The following is a 19135-nucleotide window of genomic DNA, read 5'->3' as shown; positions in this document are numbered from 1 at the left end:
AACTAAGCAATTTACTCTTGATCTCTCGAAGTTCTTGATCTCTCGAAGTAATTCTAACAAATTGTGAATGTTACAGTAAATGCTCTTTATTTAAAATAAACGTAACGATTAAGAAAACATAATGAGTTTTTCAACGTGAAAAAATACACTTAATAACCACACAAGTAAGTTCTGTATTGTTTAAATTGAAGTAATGTAGCAGAAAATACGATTGAAATCATGTCAGACCATCCTTCCATGTTATAAATGTATATTTCCGGCTACTCTAATTTTAGAACCAAAATGACCGGAAAAAAACTTCCGATCTCTCGAACTCTTGATCTCTCGAAGTTTAATCATTGTCCCCTGAAGTTCGAGTTATCGAGATTCACCTGTATTTTTCTTCGTCATCTTCTTTTTTCCCGCTCTGAACTTGTTTCTCAGAGATGGCTGAACAGAATTGTACAAAATTCTAGGATATGATAGGCCTGCATATCTAGTTGTGCACCCTGGTTTGATTTTTCTCATTTTGGGTTAGACAACCACTTTTCGGGTTGGGGGGGGGGGGGGGGGGTGTCAAAAGGGTGTGGGGTCTAACATTGAACATTGTAGGAAGAATCGTAGACTCTATTGTAAATGGTAACTTGAAAACGGACAAAGATAATAATATAGGGTTTTCATAATCATATATTGACTGTTACTGGCAATATATAGGGTTTATTAAATCTGACCCCTGGGGTCATCCCCATCCCCCAGGAATTTGAAATTACCACATATCTCAGAAACTGTTATAATCATGACCCCTAAACCATATATATTCATGTTTCTGATGTCAAGGGGCATCAAATGTTATGTAGGTCATGGGCCCTGTGGGTGGTCCTGACCCCCTCAAATAGCAAGTCCCTTAATGTCTTCAAAACAGTTCAGATCCCCACCCTTAAACCATATATATTTTTGTTCCTTGTGTCAAGGGGCAAACGGTAAGTAGGTCATGGGCCCCGGGGGTGGTCATGACCCCTCTCAAACAGGAAGTGCAAGAATATCTTGAAAACGGTTGAGATCCCCACCCCTTAACCATATATTTTCTTGATCCTTAAAGGGCATCAAAAGGTATGTAGGTAATGGGCCTCAGTGTTAAATTAAATTTTTCAAAACCATAATGCACATCTATGGAACAGTTCCTATCATATCCCAAGATATGATGTGTCTATCCATTAAATTATAAAAGGAGTTCTAGGATCTTTGTCTTTTTTAAGTGAAAACGTCAATTTTCTGCTACTTTTTGACTCCCTGGATGAAATTAAAATTTTTTAAACCTAACTGCACATGTATAGAACAGTCCTTATCATATCCCAAGATATGATGTGTCTATCCATTACATCATAATAGGAGCTCTTGGATCTATGTTTTTTTTTAAGTGATAAAAGTCAATTTTCTGCTTCTATTTGACTCCCTGCATGATATTTAAATTTTTAAAACCTTATAGGGTGATTTAACCATGCATCGGACACATACCTTGGATCGGACAACTTTGTTTATAAATATACAAATAAATGTGCATGCGCTCATGTGTTGTTTCGTATATTCCTGAATTAGAACAAATGAACTTTATCATTATTACGAATTTGACAGTCACATTGTCAAAGAAATAGCAATATAGACATCGCTAAATGACATCAAATACGCCATTATTAAAAATTTAATTAGGAAGATTTTACACAAAAGCATTATTTGAATGTTGTGCATTTGATTGTGAATTAGTGAAAATGCACTCTCTGCGTAAAATAAATAGAAAGAAGTAAGTTTTGAAACAAAATTTGATTAAAATAAGTCCAAGAAATTTGAACAATTAATGTCAAGGTCATTATTGCACCATATGTTCATTTCACCATGGATCGGACACAAATTAACCATGCATCGGACAGTTTTCACTGCATGAATTCTTCTAATAATACAGAGATTATGTGTCCATTCCTTGTAATATACTTTAAATGTGAAGTAAAATAAAAATTTAAAAAATCATCGATACAAACATTTTCCTCAAATCACTTAAAAATCGAGTTTTACGGACACACCCTTTTTAGTCCAAAGTTCCTGTAGGAGCTGGCACGATAAAGAACCCCTTATGATAAATATTCCTTTAAACAGAAACACTAGTCTAAATTCCTATATGTAGATTTGAGGATTTACATTATAAGAAATATGAATAGCAATTGAATAAATTAATATTTCCGAACCTTTGTATTTTTGCATTAAAACCAGAAAATGTTGTTATTTTTAATCTCTACTGCACTACTATAGCTGTCCGATGCTTGGTAAATATTGTCCGATCCATGGTGAAATAGTTCAACACTTCATTAATTTGCTTTATTTTCAGTCTACATTTTTAACAATTTCACAATTTTTTCTCCAGTAATTAAGCAAGGGGAAAACCTGTAACTTTTAAAACAAGTTTTATTTATATTTGGATGATATTTGATGCGTGAACAAAGGGAAAAATCCAAAGGTGTCCGATGCATGGTGAAATCACCCTAATTGCACGTGTATAGGACAGCCCCAATTATATCCCAAGAGATGACGTAGCTACTCCAAAAGTTGTAAGAGGAGTTCTGGGAACCATACTTTTTTTGCAAAAAAACGTCATTTTTTGTTGCCCACTGATCCCCTTCATAAAAAAAAATTCTGCAACCTGATCACACCTCAATATGACACCCCCAATTATATTCTAGAAGATCATTTGGCTACTGCCCAAAAAAATAGACGTTTTTGAAACCAGTTTTTTTGTAAAAAAAAAACATCATTTTTCAGCCATTAAATGACCCCAAGGACAAAATTGAAAATTCTGAAACTTTATTGCGCATCTATAGGATACCCTTAAACATATTCCAAAAGATGATTTGTCTACTGTTGAAAATGTAGGAGGAGTTTTGAGGAGGAAGGTTTTTTGTGAAAAAACGTCATTTTTTACCAATTATTTGACCCCCAGGACTAACAGAGAATTTTTGAAACCTTTTTACAAAACAACATGATACCCCAAATCAAACTCCAAGAGTTCAGTTTGCTGGTTTATAAGATGTAAGAGCGATTTGAGAAAGTAAAATGTGACAGACGGACGGACGGAACAGGGTAACAACAATATACCCAAACTTTCTTTAGAAAGTGCGGGTATAACTAGCAAAAAAAGAATAATAACAAGAAGAATATCATAATAAACATAGGTAATCACAGATTACAAAGCTCACAAAGACGAGGCATACCCTTTATGAGACCACCTTTATCATATTATATGAAAATCATAGTTCATGATCTTGAATATTCATGGACAATGTTTTGACACAGTATTGTATATCATCTGTTAAAACATAGGTAATCATAGGTATCACCTATCTTGAGGAAGCATCACCTTTATGAGAACACCCTTTATTATCATATTATATAAACATAGGTAATCACAGATTACAAAGCTCACCGAGACGAGACATCACCCTCATTAGACATCACCTTTAGGAGACCACCTTTATCATATTATATGAAAATCATACTTTATGATCTTGGATATTCATGGATTCTGTTTTGACACAATATCATATATCATCTGTTAAAAAATTGTATGATAATCATATGTTCATATGTTAATCAATACAATAATATCAAATTAAATATTGCATCCTATCATATTTACAAAGTATATCATATAATACAATAAAATACCATAATAAACAATGATGATATATCATATTGTAACGTATGAAATGAAATTGTATTGTGTTATACATCATTGTATTTGATCACATAATACAATATCATAATATAAAATTTATACAATATAGTATTATATTACAATATCATGTTACATAATACATCAAAACATTGAAAGATATGATATTATATTGTATAATATAGTATGATATTGTATGATATTGTATGATACAATATCATTTTTGATACATTATACGATATTGTATCAAATATGACACAATATAATTTGATACAACATTGAATCATATCAAATGATAAAATATTTTGTGATAAATTAAAATATTATATAATACAATATTATATTAATATACATGTTGTATCATATGATACAATAATATATATTACAATATCATATAATACAATTTCATGTGATATGATAATATATCCTATTTATAAACCAATATAATCATATTATACAATATCGTATGATATATTATATAATATTACAATATCAAACAATATAATTTCATGTGATATAATTCTATATTACAGAAACCAATATCATATTTTACAATATCGTATGATACAATATTAAAGAATATACAATATTGTATCATAGGATACAATATTTTGCAATATCTTATGTGATAGTATCATGTGATAAAATAACAAATTAATAATTCAATATAATATAATACAATATTGTATCATAATATACAATACTATACATAACAATATCATTATACAATATCATATCATAAAATATCCAAAAAAATGATACAATATCACATTGTAACATATAACTTTTTATAATATAACATATGATATTATATTGTATCATATTAAACAATATTGTTTTATATCATACAATACTATATCATAGGAATCGTGTTATATCAGTTATCAACAAACACGTCTATCTATCGAGCAGGTTTGAGTGAGGTAGGAGATTTCTTTAGCATCTTTGATAATTGAGATCAGGCTCTGCACCTGAAGCAACCTCTGCGTTTCATTTATTATAAAGTTTATCAACTATGCAAGCTATCATCTATAAAACATGTGACCTGTTAAAAAAAACTAAACCTCATCCAGCATCCGAAACCTTTGGCTCAGATTCAGCATTCAAGCCTGTCAGGTGCATCAGTATCATAAGATGCATCATCCATGCAAGTTTGGTGAAGTTCGGACCTGTAATAACTAAGATATATTTTGAGCATCCTTGGTAATGGAGATCAGGCACTGCATCTGAAGCTACCTCTGCAATTCACTCATATTACAGTTTAATCAACTATGCAAGTTTGAAATACCGTAGTACTCTTATCTATTAAACATGTGACCTGTTCCAAAAAACTTAACCTTATCAAGCAACCGAAACCTATGGCTCAGACTCAGCATTCAAGCCTGTCAGGTGCATCAGTATCATAAGATGCACCATCCATGGAAGTCTGGTGAAGTTAGGACAAGTAATAACTAAGATATAATCATCAGAGGGCACCTGTGTCAAAAACTTAAACCAGCTCCAAAAACATTAACCTCCTTCAGCATCCGAAACCTATTGCTCAAGTTCAGCATTCAAGCCAGTCAGGTGCATCTGTATCATAAGTCGAACCATCAATGCAAGTTTGATGAAGTTAGGACCAGGTGTAGCTAATCTATTTTATTTAAGACCTTTTATTTTGTCCTGGCCCAGGTTTGCCTACCCATGTCACCAAGACTCGTATGGAATACCGACGCTATAAACTGATTGATAAACGTCTTTCCTTTATTATTATTTTCATAAAAACTCAGATTTGAAACAGAATTAGCCCATAATTTTTGCAATTTATATTTTCCTTTCCATAAAGATTATTTATGCTAAATTACGTTGAATTTGACTCAGTAGTTCTTGAGAAGATTTTTAAAAATGCAACCCCCTTTCTCTACAGTTTCGAGGTTTTCTCTGCTTTGATTAAAGATCGGGCTTACATTTCTGCAATTTATATTTGCCTTCCCATTAGGATGCTTTGGGCCAAATTTGATTGAAATTGGCCAAGCAATTTTAGAGAAGAAGTTCAAAATGTAAAAAGTTTGCAGATGGACAGACGGACAAACAGACGGACAAAATGTGATCAGAATAGCTCACTTGCTGAGATGAGCTCAAAAACTTATCCTCATCCAGCATCTGACACCTATGGCTCAGATTCAGCATCCAAGTCTTTCAAGTTCATAAGTAGGACCAGATGCATCATCCATGCAAGTTTGGTGAAGATAAGACAAGTAATAACTCAGATACAGGACCTGCAACAACAAGAGGCCCATGGGGCCACATCGCTCACCTGACCAACAATGGGCGTTCAAAAGATATTGTGCCATATGGCCCTCGGTAGAATAAGAAAAAAACAAATATTGTAAAGTACTCGAATTTTACACTTATTTTTGCATACACGTAATCTTTGACATTGTACCTTCATGAAATACTGTTTTTACACAGAATAAAAAAATTCTACGCAAGATATAGAACTAAATATTTGGTAGGGGTACACTGTTATATAACTTCTAATTCCTTGTATTTTCGTTCTGCCCCCCTCCCCCACTTAATAAAGCGATCAAAATATATGAGAGCATATACAGTACAGCTCACGAGTATCCCGACAAAAACACCGACCACCGTGTTTGAAAGTCCACGCTGAGCGTGGAAGTGTCGGTACCTTTGATCTATTGTTCTCTGTTACGGCCACAGAACGAGAAAAAACACGGTGCGACACGGTGCACCGCGATGCAACACGGACAATAACACGGTGTAACACGCGGTATTTACCTGTGAAAAAAGGAGGATTTAGGAATAAAACTTATAAAGAATAAAATATTTATTGATGTACGCAAGAGAATCAAAGAAAAAGACAAAGAAATAGAAATAAATAAAATTTTTATGCACGCAATTTTCAGACGTATGCGATTGACACGGTTGATTTTTGTTAATATTAAAAATCAATATCGCCCACATAAGGGTTTGATCAATTAAAACACTAACACTTTCTTTTCCTTTTTAAAATTCAAATAAACGGTTCCATAAGTTTTTGTTTCAGTCCGTTTTTAAACATAGTAGTAATCGTAGTTACTGTAGTTTGGCAGTTTCAATAGTGCATAGAACCATAACTGTGATCTTTTCTCACTTATACTCTATTTAACGATAACAAATCTAACGGTTTGTTGAAAACAAATGTAGTTTCTCTAAATAATATAATTATACAGCTTTATATCTAATTTTCAAATGTTCTTTCTTTTATACATATGTGTGATGTACTTGTCCATGTAGTACTGCACGGTACATATTCATAGCGCTAAGAATCCGTGGATCGGTACTTGATAATTTTTTATTTCGTCTTTATAGCAACTTGAGTTTAGAAATTATTTGTGTTTCAAGAAACTACTCACTATTGCAATATTTACTGTTTGATTGTTTAATGATCGTCATATGAGAGAGAGAGAGAGAGAGAGAGAGAGAGAGAGAGAGAGAGAGAGAGAGAGAACCAGTATGAGATTAATTTAAGTACATTTTACTTGTAATTCAGTGTAATAAGTTAGATTTATAGTTTCCATTATATTGAACCCTTTTCCCTAAAATTGCGATAGAATATATGCAGTCAGGGTCCACGTGCTATCCCTGTCAATCAAATCAGCCCGCGAGATAGACCACGTGCTCCTTCCATGATGTGGAAAAAATGTCGTTCTGTTGTTTTTTTAAGTCCGCAAAATAGAAAATGTTTAACAATGAAGTATTCAGTGTTTGAAATGTTAAGTTTCTTCATTCTTATACTGCATGCATGAGGGTTGGAATATTACGTTGTAAAATCTCTCTCTCTCTCTCTCTCTCTCTCTCTCTCTGTGAAAGTGTGTACTTTTGTGCAATCATTTTAGAATTATAAGTCTAAGAGTTATATTTGTATGAATTTAATTCATTTATTTTAGATCCATGGTTTTAATAACGATTTCAGCACAACGACTAAACGTTTGTAAAGTTCACGATGTAATAATATTTTTCGTTACAATTTCGACGCTTTTTCACATCAATAAAGTTGTGTTTATTCTACATGCTTGCAAAAAGTTACCGGTATTATCTCATTCATCTTTTTAATCAATCAGGTTTTTTTGGTACATACATGTATGTGTACCCGGTACTGTAAATAATTTCTTATCGCAAGTTAATACTTTGTGAAATTCCCGGATTAATTTTATAGAGTTGCTGAATTGTTCCCCGGATCCACGCGCCGATACTCTTACGTGTAGTTGTTTGTGTACATATCTACAGACAATTTTTTTGTTTGTTAGAGATTAGGAAAAACCATTGAACTAACAAAGTAGAAGTAAGATATATTCAGACCATACACACGACGGGTTGTGATGAGTTACCAAACAGGTGTTCGCGGAAAAGTGTGAATAACGGCATCTCGAGTACACCTGTTCAGACGTCCAAATATACACACAGTTAGTTGTAAATTCCAATGACACCTAACAAGACAGACAATAACACCTGTTGTGTATAGAACCCAAGATGAAAGACAATGTTGTGTATCTGATCAGCTTCCGTACATCGCACGAGTGATTTTTTCATGTGAAATCACGAGGCCATTACGAGCTATACGGAAATAAAGTTGAAAATTATTTTATGAAATGCGGGTATATTTTTAATACATGTACAATGCTTAAATATAATTTAACAAGAGTTTGTACAAGTATTTATCTATAATCTATAATATAAAAGTGATTTTTTGTCTATTTATTGCTACATAAATAGCTGAAGTCCAAATTATTCGAGTCACCGGTAATATGGGGTTTACTACAGCACACCAACAGCACATGTTTTTAGAAAAACATGATCTGAAATGTTTTCATTTCTCATTTTTAATTGGTTTAAAGTAAGGCTGTAAATTAATTAATAAATCAGAAAGTGTTTACAGATAACAGAAATAAGACGTTTAAGCTCCCGACATTTTAATAGGATCGTCAGTTACAACATCACGTGTGTTTAGAAAAAAAACAAGATGAATCAAATTGATTTGAATTTTGATTATATATTAATTGAATATTAAATATTTTTGGTGAATTTATTTCAATTTATTTAAGAACAAATGAATTAAAAGGTACCCATTTACGTCGAGTATTCAGATCACAAAAAATTAACTTCACGTTGACAGTCCCGACAATTTTCTGGGTCAGTGCAACTAAGGTCGACATTCTTTTTTTTTTTTAAATATGAAAAGGATATATATGTTTCAACCCTTGTTTAGCCATAATTTCTTTATTTCTAAACATACGCTATTTCTATCAACGTCTCAGGTAACGATATCCACGGAGTAACACAGTGGCCACGGAGTTACACAGGCGGCCACGGTGCGACACAGTGCTTTTTCTTGAATTTTCCAATACACATACACGGTGTCACACCGTGTACACGGTGCGACACAGACCGTTTTCCACCGTGTTTTTTACACGGTGGGTGTCAGGATACTCGTGAGCTGTGCTGTAGGTACATTTTCCTCCTCAACTACTTACTAGTTATTGTATTTTTTTTTCTAAATATAATAGTTATTGTATTTTATCAAAAAAATCCTACATGTATATATGTGAAGAAGAAAATTGCACCTCAATGCGCTCAATTTCTCAAATTAAAAATATTCAACAATTTAATTTGTCTTCTCCATTATAATTAAATGACTGTTGTTTACCTCGCGTAAACTCGTGACTTTTATAACTTTACTCACTCTTGATTGATGAATACACTTGAAGAAGAAAATTGCACTTCAATGCGCTCAATTTCTCAAATTAAAAATATTCAACAATTTAATTTGTCTTCTCCATTATAATTAAATGACTGTTGTTTACCTCGCGTAAACTCGTGACTTTTATAACTTTACTCACTCTTGATTGATGAATACACTAGAATGAAAAATGTTGTCACGTGACATGTTAAAGAGCTATAAAAATCAATTTTACCGTATTGACAGCACATCACTCTAATTTACTATGGCCCACCCATTATTTTCATTTTTATTCAAAAATAACAAATGGCTACAAACCAGTATATTTTTCCGCTGTAATATTTTCTTAGGAATAGCGATAATTCTTTTATCCCCGCAACAGAAATGTGTCAGAACTATGGAAACTGTTTTAACGATGTCGTTTTTATTTACTCACATTTCACATTATTCATTGTGTGGTAGAACAGATTTATTATTATCTATTTCATATGTATTTATTCATTTTTGGATTTTCTATTTTCGTTTTGTGCAGTATATTCTTAAATATTATTCATCTAAAGTTTTATTGAGCGCGTATGGTTCTTTAATTTCATTGGTTCATATTATTATCCAATAAATTTGATTCTCTATTAGTATAAGTAATCGTTCAAACTAAGTCAAATTGGGCAGTATTTCATTTTTAACGACGTCAATCCAGTGTATATCAGCTGAATCTTGTGGTAGGTTAATATTATATTTATTATATATATTTCTTTACTACCATGATAGTGATTAGGGCATATTATTTTAATTGCAAGGTTTATACTTTATCGTATTTTTGCAGTTAATCTTGCCATTGTAATTTCTGAAACTTGTTTGTAAGTTCTAATATTAAATTGCTACAAAACACGTTTTACCATAAAAATGAATACTGAAGTAACGGTTGCATTTTTATGAACAAATTATCGAAACTAAAACATATTGAATGTACATGTAAAATTGTATTTTGTCTAATGTATTTTTCTTTGTTTATAGGTCAATGCTTTAAAACGTTCAATAAATCTGTTAAACAAATCGGCTGTCTTTTGGAATTCCTTACTGATTGGTTACAATTGTATAAAGAGGGGGCCCCAGAGAGTAGTCATATACAGCATATCATTCTTTAATTTTTTTGTGTACAAGTATTTAACATACTCTAATTCATATAGAATTTCTAATGATCGACCAAAATTTCAGCGTCAGTCGTAGAATTATAAGCAAGATGAGTTTATTACATTCAGCTTAAGATTTTTAACTTGGTATTTCCTATTCGACATTTAAAATAGAAAAAAATGAATGATCTGTGTACAAACATAGAATTGTGAGCAAATCTCTGTATCTTGCTTATAATTCGAAGCTTAACACTCAAATATGGTAAGTAAATAGAAATTGTAAACAATTAAACACAAGAAACATGCACTTTAACAAATAAAGAACACAATTTATTTTTCAAAATGAATCATATACATGTATATACCTACATATTTCTGTCAGCGGTATTAAACTTTATTTAACTGAATAAACTCGAGAAAATGCCGAGCATCTCAACAAAACATATTGCATTATTCTACCATTACGCAAAAGATGATACCGAATTACCGATAGCCTGAATGAATTGCATTTTAGTTCTTTCTTTTAATACATCAGATGTTACCGAAGTCTCTGTTTGATTTGATACGTAAAAATCAGGAAATACAAGCGACAGTTCCCAGGTTAACGCAAAGCATAAATGAAAACGAAACGAAAATCACAACAAGCTAACACCACTGTCATATGTGAAAACTGACCACGCATTGAAATATTTAGCCTCAATATACTTCACAAAATCGGCACCAATGTATTTTGCATGTTTCAAAGATTCCCTTCGTACACGAACTGTTGCACAACAAACAAATTCATCATTGTCAGATCGACCTGTTTATCATAGAGTGTCATGGCTGCTTTAAACAAAGAACATCGTTTTAGAATTATGGAATACGAGTCTTGGTAAAATGGGTAAGAAACCCGGGCCGTGGCAAAATAACAGCCGGGGCAGATCGACAATCGTCAATTTCAAAATACGCATTGTTTTGCAGCAATATTTACAGCGAATACAAATATACTGGTCTGTAACATGTCCTGAAAATTTTAATGAGATTGGCAGATTAATAACTGTCAATCTTTTGTTTTGCCCTGGCCCGGTCATGCCTACCCATTTAACCAAGACTCAAGGATGCTATAAATTGCTTGAAACACGCCTTTTCTTTCTTATTATTTTCGTAATAACTCAGATTTGAAATAGAATTCGCCGATAATTTTTGCAATTTATATTTTCCTTCCCTTTAGATTATTTATGCAAAATTACGTTGAATTTGACTCAGTAGTTCTCGAGAAGAAGATTTTTTAAAATGCACCCCCCTTTTTCTACAGTTTCGAGGTTTTCTCCGCTTTCAATAAGATCGGTCTTTTATTTCTGCAATTTATAATCACCTTTCAATAGGGATGATTTGTGCCAAATTTGGTTGAAATTGGAATTTTGGTTTTAGAAAAGAAGTTCAAAATGTGAAAAGTTTACAGGTGAGCTAAAAACTAAAACTAGGTCCAGATGCCGACACCGGGGGTTTAGCATAAGCTCCCCCTGACTTCGTCTTAGTGATTCTAAAAACGGAAATTAACAATATTTTTTCTAATAATCCTTCGTATGGCTTTAAAATGTTCATTCAGTTATATGTGGTGAAATTATTCTATAAATTAATATAGTTTTTAAAATCTAATGTTCATCTAAAATTATCAAATGTAATTTTCATTTCTAGTCAGGAAACTAGTTATTGTGTTGAAATTTTTTATTGAAAATAAATAGAGTGAAGCAAAGACCTTTTCCTAAGTTCCACTTCATATCAATCTATTCACAATGCTTGATTTTTACTCAGAATTCATCAGAAATAATAGGGCTGATATAACATGTTAAGCACAAGACTTACCATTTGATAACTTTGTATAGAATAAAGGATGATGTTTACTCCAGAATGAACAAAAATTCCACTGATGATAATGAAAAACCAACTACTGTGTGTTGTAGACCTTACATAGTAGTGTTATTCTTCACTTTCAAATAAGTAGGTCAATGACCTACTTTATGAGTTAATGGCCATTGAATATTTTTTGAAAATTTAAGAAAAATCATTAAAAAATGTATTCTATGATTGAGATTTTCTTAATTGTGAAAATAATACAAATTGCTTAATTCTTTGACAAATGAAATACAGTTTATGAATGGTAGTGACATTAAATGATACAAAGAATTAAGTTTTCATTCACAATTTTTTAGGGTATTCTAGTCCGAATTTCCTCTATCAGTTTTCAAATTACTACCAATTTTTGATTCAATATACAAAAAACTGAATGATGATAATGCTTAAACATTTATAGTATTAAACTAAGTATAATGACCTTTCTCTCCTGGCATAAAATTTATATGAGGTCAATGATCAAAATTTTGAGATATGGTGTCTTTTATCATTTTTGAGCATTTTTCAATATTTTTGTAGTGTGTGCCATACGATAATCTTAACGAAAAAGCAAGATGAAACCAACAGAAAATATGCAAAATTATGTTGACTAACAAATAAAATCTTAACTTTAAATATTATAGTACTATCAAAAACATTTCAGTGGAAAACAAAATCCCATTATCAGCTGTTTAAGTTTGGCTTCTTTTCAATGCAAAGTCAAGTGTTACAGTCAGAAGTCATGTGACAAAACAGACAAAATGGCCATTGAAAACAGGTATGGTGGAAGCATGGCATCTAAAAAAAACTGGCCGCTGGCAGTGTTAGACAGGTTGCCACTAAAAGGTTGCTCATGGGGAGAGGCTGCAGTTTCAATGTGGCCATAACAGCAGGTGTGACTGTACGCACTTTTTTCAGTTTAACTTTGATCAAAAGTGGGGGGTGAATACTACACATAAGAACAAAGGTTTAACCCATTTTTTAAGAGCACGTTTCTGGATACTGCAGGAGTATGACTGTCAATATATATGTTATGCGAGTAAAAGTATAATTGACTACCATCATGTGAAAAGGACCCTTAAAAAAAAAATTCACAAACTCCATTAAAATCATATTAGACTATCCTTCCATGTTATAAATATAAACTACTATAATTTTAAAACCAAAATGACCAGAACAAAAATCTCCATATTTTTTAAAAAGTTTTGATCTCTCAAACTCTAGATCTCTCAAAGTTTAATCATGGTCCCCCAAAGTTCGAGTTATTCAACTGTATATCCATTACAAAACCTGAAGATTTCATTGATGTAATGCTAGACTTTTCTTACATGGCAAATGTGTAATTTGCATTCCAGCTGCTCAGATGAGTTAAAAAATGCATACCTGAATAACAGCACTAAACCAGCATGTATTTCCAACATTTTTTAGTCCTACAGGACAGCCTTCTTGTCTCTTTCTTTCATGTGGATTCAGTGGATCAACAAAACACACATCACCTCGCTTCCTCTTTGATCCTGCTTTGCTTTCAGCCAGACTTTGTTCTAATACTCTGTGGATAAAAAATGATATATAGTAATCTAGTTATTTTATTCAATCTTCTTAGTAAAATTTTTCAAAAGCTAGGACAACCAATTTAAAAAAAACTAATTTAATAGGTCTATAAAAAGCATGAATATGATAATTAGGTCAAAAATTATTTTTCCGTTTTTAATGTTTACAATGCTTCAGTAAGGCATTTCTAATAGTCAACAAAAATTTGAGTGTCAGTTGTCAAGCTATTAGAGAGAACTCAGAGCTCACAATTCTTCATTATGTTAACAAGCTTATGTTCTTGTTTACGTTTAGAATGTCGAAGTGAAAATTCCAATTTTAGACCTTAGTAAAATGAATGTGATAAATGCAAGGAACCATTTATATATGCTTAAAACTAACTAGAATAACTGTGAGCAAGCTCACAAATGATTCCCCCCTGCTAAGAAAAAATCATAACTCAAATATTTTTCTTAAACAGAATATGATTGATGCTATCTATTTACCCATCCATGTTTTATCAATAACAACGGCTCTATTTTTTAAAACTGTTAATGCTAAAATGAGTACACAAACCAATTTCTATTCTTTAAATTCCTTTTTATTTCAACTTTAATAATGCATGAAGCATTTGCATCTTTATGATAACAAACATGACTGGAATCAAACGATAATCCACATGTCAAGCAGCCATTAGATGATTTTGGTATAACGAGCCCGATTTTTTTCAAAAATTTTTTTCCACACAATTAAAAAAAAAAAGATAAATGCATCAGCGCAGGCCATATTCAGAGGGACAGGGATTATAATCTCATAACAAATTTTATGTAACCTGACACAAATAAGCTTTGTGTCAAATTTTACCTTCAAATCATTTCCATTAATACGAGACATAACACAGAAAGGAATTAAGCATTTTTATACACAGTGATTTTCAACTTGCCCAAATGACTTTGGGTCAAGGTCATGACACACCTTCAGGTCATAAGCAATTTGTGTGAAATAAGAACTTCTAATGTTTCTATATAAAAAGATATAAACCAGGAAATGGGTCACGGCTGGACTAGCGAGCGGTCTGCTGTTATCTAATACACATGATTTGCGCCTTGCTGTAATGCACACATGGGTTTATTTATGTAGCTACAAACACAAAGAATCCCGATTTTAACGATATTAAAGAGTAAATGAAACAAGAGGCCCATGGGTCACATCGCTCACCTGAGGAACAATAGGTATGACAAGTGAAAAGCTGTCAATGTGACAGCAAACCGGGTTTTCTTTTATGTAAACTGTATCCATAATCCATGTCAACCCTTATCCAGTGAAATGGAGTACCCTACATGTATATGCAACATTTTGCCAAAAAATGACTAAGTTCAAAAGCTAGTATTTTTTTCATAAATTATCGGAAATCAAAATCCTAGCAATATGCACACCTCTGATATATGTACAATTGATCAGCAAAAGAACAACTTCCTATCTTGAGAACTGTAGGAGGAGTTATCCGTACAATGAGGGTACCCTATATGCAATATTTTGCCAAAAAATGACTAAGTTCAAAAGCTGGTATTTTTTCGATAAATTATCAGAAATCAAAATCCTAGCAATATGCACACCTCTGATATATGTACATTTGATCTGCAAAAGAACAACTTCCTATCTTGAAAACTGTAGGAGGAGTTATCCGTACAATGAGGGTACCCTATATGCAATATTTTGCCAAAAAATGACTAAGTTCAAAAGCTGGTATTTTTTCGATAAATTATCAGAAATCAAAATCCTAGCAATATGCACACCTCTGATATATGTACAATTGATCTGCAAAAGAACAACTTCCTATCTTGAAAACTGTAGGAGGAGTTATCCGTACAATGAGGGTACCCTATATGCAATATTTTGCCAAAAAATGACTAAGTTCAAAAGCTGGTATTTTTTCGATAAATTATCGGAAATCAAAATCCTAGCAATATGCACACCTCTGATATATGTACAATTGATCTGCAAAAGAACAACTTCCTATCTTGAAAACTGTAGGAGGAGTTATCCGTACAATGAGGGTACCCTTTTGGCAGCCGCCCGCCCGCCATCCGCCCGCCCGCCCGCCATTTTCACCATTTTAATAACCGGATTTTTCCGTTGGAAAACCCGGTTAATAAAATCAGCTTAATGGAGTCATAATACAAACTATCTGGACAATGTACAATAATACATGTAGATCCTGTATAAATAAAATCCATTTTTCCCCTGAAATTCTGATGTTTATAATCATTAGTCGTGATATATATTTTATCAATACCTTATGCTAAATTTCATTTGATCAAGTTATATTTTGAAAGCTACTTGTAAATATGGGGTATGGCATCCATTAGCTCAACACGTGGTTTTATATTCTAATTCAGTTATCCCCCGTAATCGCTATGAATAAGAAAACGAAATACCACACGGAAAAAAATTAATTTGTGTTTTTTTCCATTAATTAATTAAATGGTGACTTGTCGTTATGCAAAGAAGTTATAATGCTAACAAACAGTCAATGCAACAAAGTGTAACGGTGTACACTACAGACCCTGAAACGTACTACTACATCAAAAAAGTGTGCGACTTTCGTGCTAAAAACGTTTCGTGTAAACCGTCTAACGTAAACCATTTAGCGCATCGTGTGAATCGTGAAGCGTTTCGTGTAAACCATTTAGCATTTCGTGTGAATCGTGAAGCGTTTTGGGCAAAGCATGTAAATTGTTTCAAACAAAGAGTGTGAGAAACATGTGAAACTTTCATCAGATTTCATTCGGAACTCTCTGAGAATTTAATTGTTTTAAAATGGCACCCGTGTTTTACATTACTCTAAACTGTTTGTGATTGGCAAAACTCTTTTGTAGGTATTCTCGTGAAAATATAAATCTAGAAGAAATGATATACTTATCTTTTTACAAAATTGAACTAATTTTTAACAAACAAAAGAAAGGTACATGTATTAAAAGAAGACTAGTTACAGAGTACATGTATAACGTTTTTATACAATGTTTCAGTACTGGTACAATATTAAAATTTGCCATACATAAAAATATTAAACACAGTTAGCAAAATATGACTTCTATAGGAACAAACTTTAATCAATTTTTACTTACACGACCATGTCTTGATAAGCATGTATTTTTTTATTATTCACATCAATAACTCTTACTGAGACTATTCAGCTGTGTACAACCAGCACACATAACCTCGGACATCGGGTAAGACCTGCACCTGGCTGAATCTGTCAATCAAACTCTGAGTATTTTTTTTCATTGGATGGTCGCGAGTCTCTTTTTTTTGTTAATAGCCAATAGAAATTTAATGACTTCAAGATAGTCGGAATCAGTATTTAATGAAGCACACAATTTAAATGATAGAAAATTTAACAATTATTTGATCAAATTTAAATGTATACGTAGAAAGAAAATAAATTATGCTGTTCATTTTTATGAAATGTGAGAAGTTAATTCTTTGGAATCCCAATTAAAAATATTTCTACAAGTAACTATTTTAATTATTAAAACACTGTTAATGGAAAACAAGTCTCTGTATAGAAGTAATTAACACACAGGGATTTGCCTACAATGTACACATGCAATTAATTATTATGGGAATCTATATGCATGGTACTTAATTCAAATAGATTATGATAGATACACAGTACTCAGTCAGAATATTGAGTCAAAAATTTAAATCATTTTTATTTTTTGTTCTTTACAATAAAAGGTTGAATTACTTTTAGAAATAAAAATCTTTTTTGTTAAATCGATTGATTTTTTTTCTGTGGTTTTATGTACGAAACATATTTATTTACGCAAATGATATGGCATAAGAAAAAAATTAAACGGTTTTTCGTATAACATTTTTTTTCTAACGTATGTGACTAATTTAATTTTAAACAAGGGCACTGCTAAGCTGAGCATCCCCTCACGACATGAGTTATTGTGTGTAGGGATGCATTATTTAGCAATATATAGTTATGTTAATGAGAAGACCACATTCTACTAACCCTCCATTACTGCAAAAACTACATTTTCTTTACCTGTACTAGATCTAAATCCAAACAAGAGGCCCATGGGCCACATCGCTCACCTGAACAGCAGTTCCTTGTAACATTACATTTCGTAGCATATGCTTTTTCTATTTTGAACATTGAACCCCTTTCTTGGGACCCAGTTATGGTCCGAGGTTTATGGTTGGCTTGAACAACATAAACAGTAACATAGGAATAAAAATGTGTAGCACTGCGGTAGGACCGCACGTACACAACCTGAAAAACTGAACGTAGCAGAGTTCCACTTCAAGAGAAAGAACTCTCAGACTGTACAGAACATCAAGAAAGATAACTCTTGGTTTCACTACATTAGAGTTTACACAATTTGAGGATCCTTGCATAATAATCTCACAAACTGTAGCATTATAGTTCTCGAGAAAAACTTTTTAAAAACATTTTCAATATATCTTTCTATGTTAAACTTTGAACCCCTCTTGGGGCCACAGTATTAGTCCAGGGCTAAAGTTTTAATTATTTGGAATCTACATTATTTAAGGATGCTTGCATAGTTATCTCACAAGCTGAAGCATTATAGTTCCCTAGAAAAAGATTTTTCAACATTTTCTCTCTATATTTCTATGCTAAACTTTGAACACCTCTTGGGGCCCCAGTATTAGATTGAGGTCACAGCTTTTATAATTTCGAATCTACACTATTTGAGGGTGCTTACGTAGTTATCTGACAAATTGATGCATTGTAGTTCTCGAAAAGAAGATTTTTAAACATTTTCCATATATACCGGTACTTCTACATTTAACTTTAAACCCATCTTGGGTCCCTAGTATTAGTCCAGGGGTCACTATTTTAAAACTGTCCAACCTTCATTATCCAAGGTTGTATGCATGATAGTAATCTCACAAATTGAGGCATTGTAGTTCTCGAGAAGAAGATATTTTAACGTTACCTTTATATTTCTATAATAAACTTTGACCCCATCTTGGGGCCCCAGTATTGGTCCGGGGGTCACGATTTTACCAATTAGGAATCTACATGAGCGAAGGCATAGAAATTCCACAAACTAAAACATTGTAGTTCTTGACAAGAAAATTTTTAAACTTTTCCTTTATGTTTTTTAAAATGTTTAAATTTTGAACCCCTCTTGGTGCCCATTAATT

General features: G+C 32.3%; 1 protein-coding gene across 3 annotated transcripts in view; it reads right to left on the bottom strand.

Annotated features, from left to right (window-relative positions):
• Positions 1–19135, bottom strand: part of LOC105319293 (ubiquitin carboxyl-terminal hydrolase 25) — a 196348-nt gene that overhangs the window by 162284 nt on the left and 14929 nt on the right. For all 3 annotated transcript variants that reach the window (XM_066076350.1, XM_034446363.2, XM_034446362.2), the window contains one exon: positions 13805–13970. In XM_066076350.1, coding sequence (XP_065932422.1) covers positions 13805–13970 — 166 coding nt within the window. The remainder of the gene's footprint in view (positions 1–13804; positions 13971–19135) is intronic.

Source organism: Magallana gigas, chromosome 2 (genome assembly GCF_963853765.1).
Source record: "Magallana gigas chromosome 2, xbMagGiga1.1, whole genome shotgun sequence".
In the NCBI taxonomy this organism is placed as follows: domain Eukaryota; kingdom Metazoa; phylum Mollusca; class Bivalvia; order Ostreida; family Ostreidae; genus Magallana; species Magallana gigas.
Note: the sequence above shows the minus strand (reverse complement) of the source record. Positions and strands in the feature narration are given on the sequence as shown.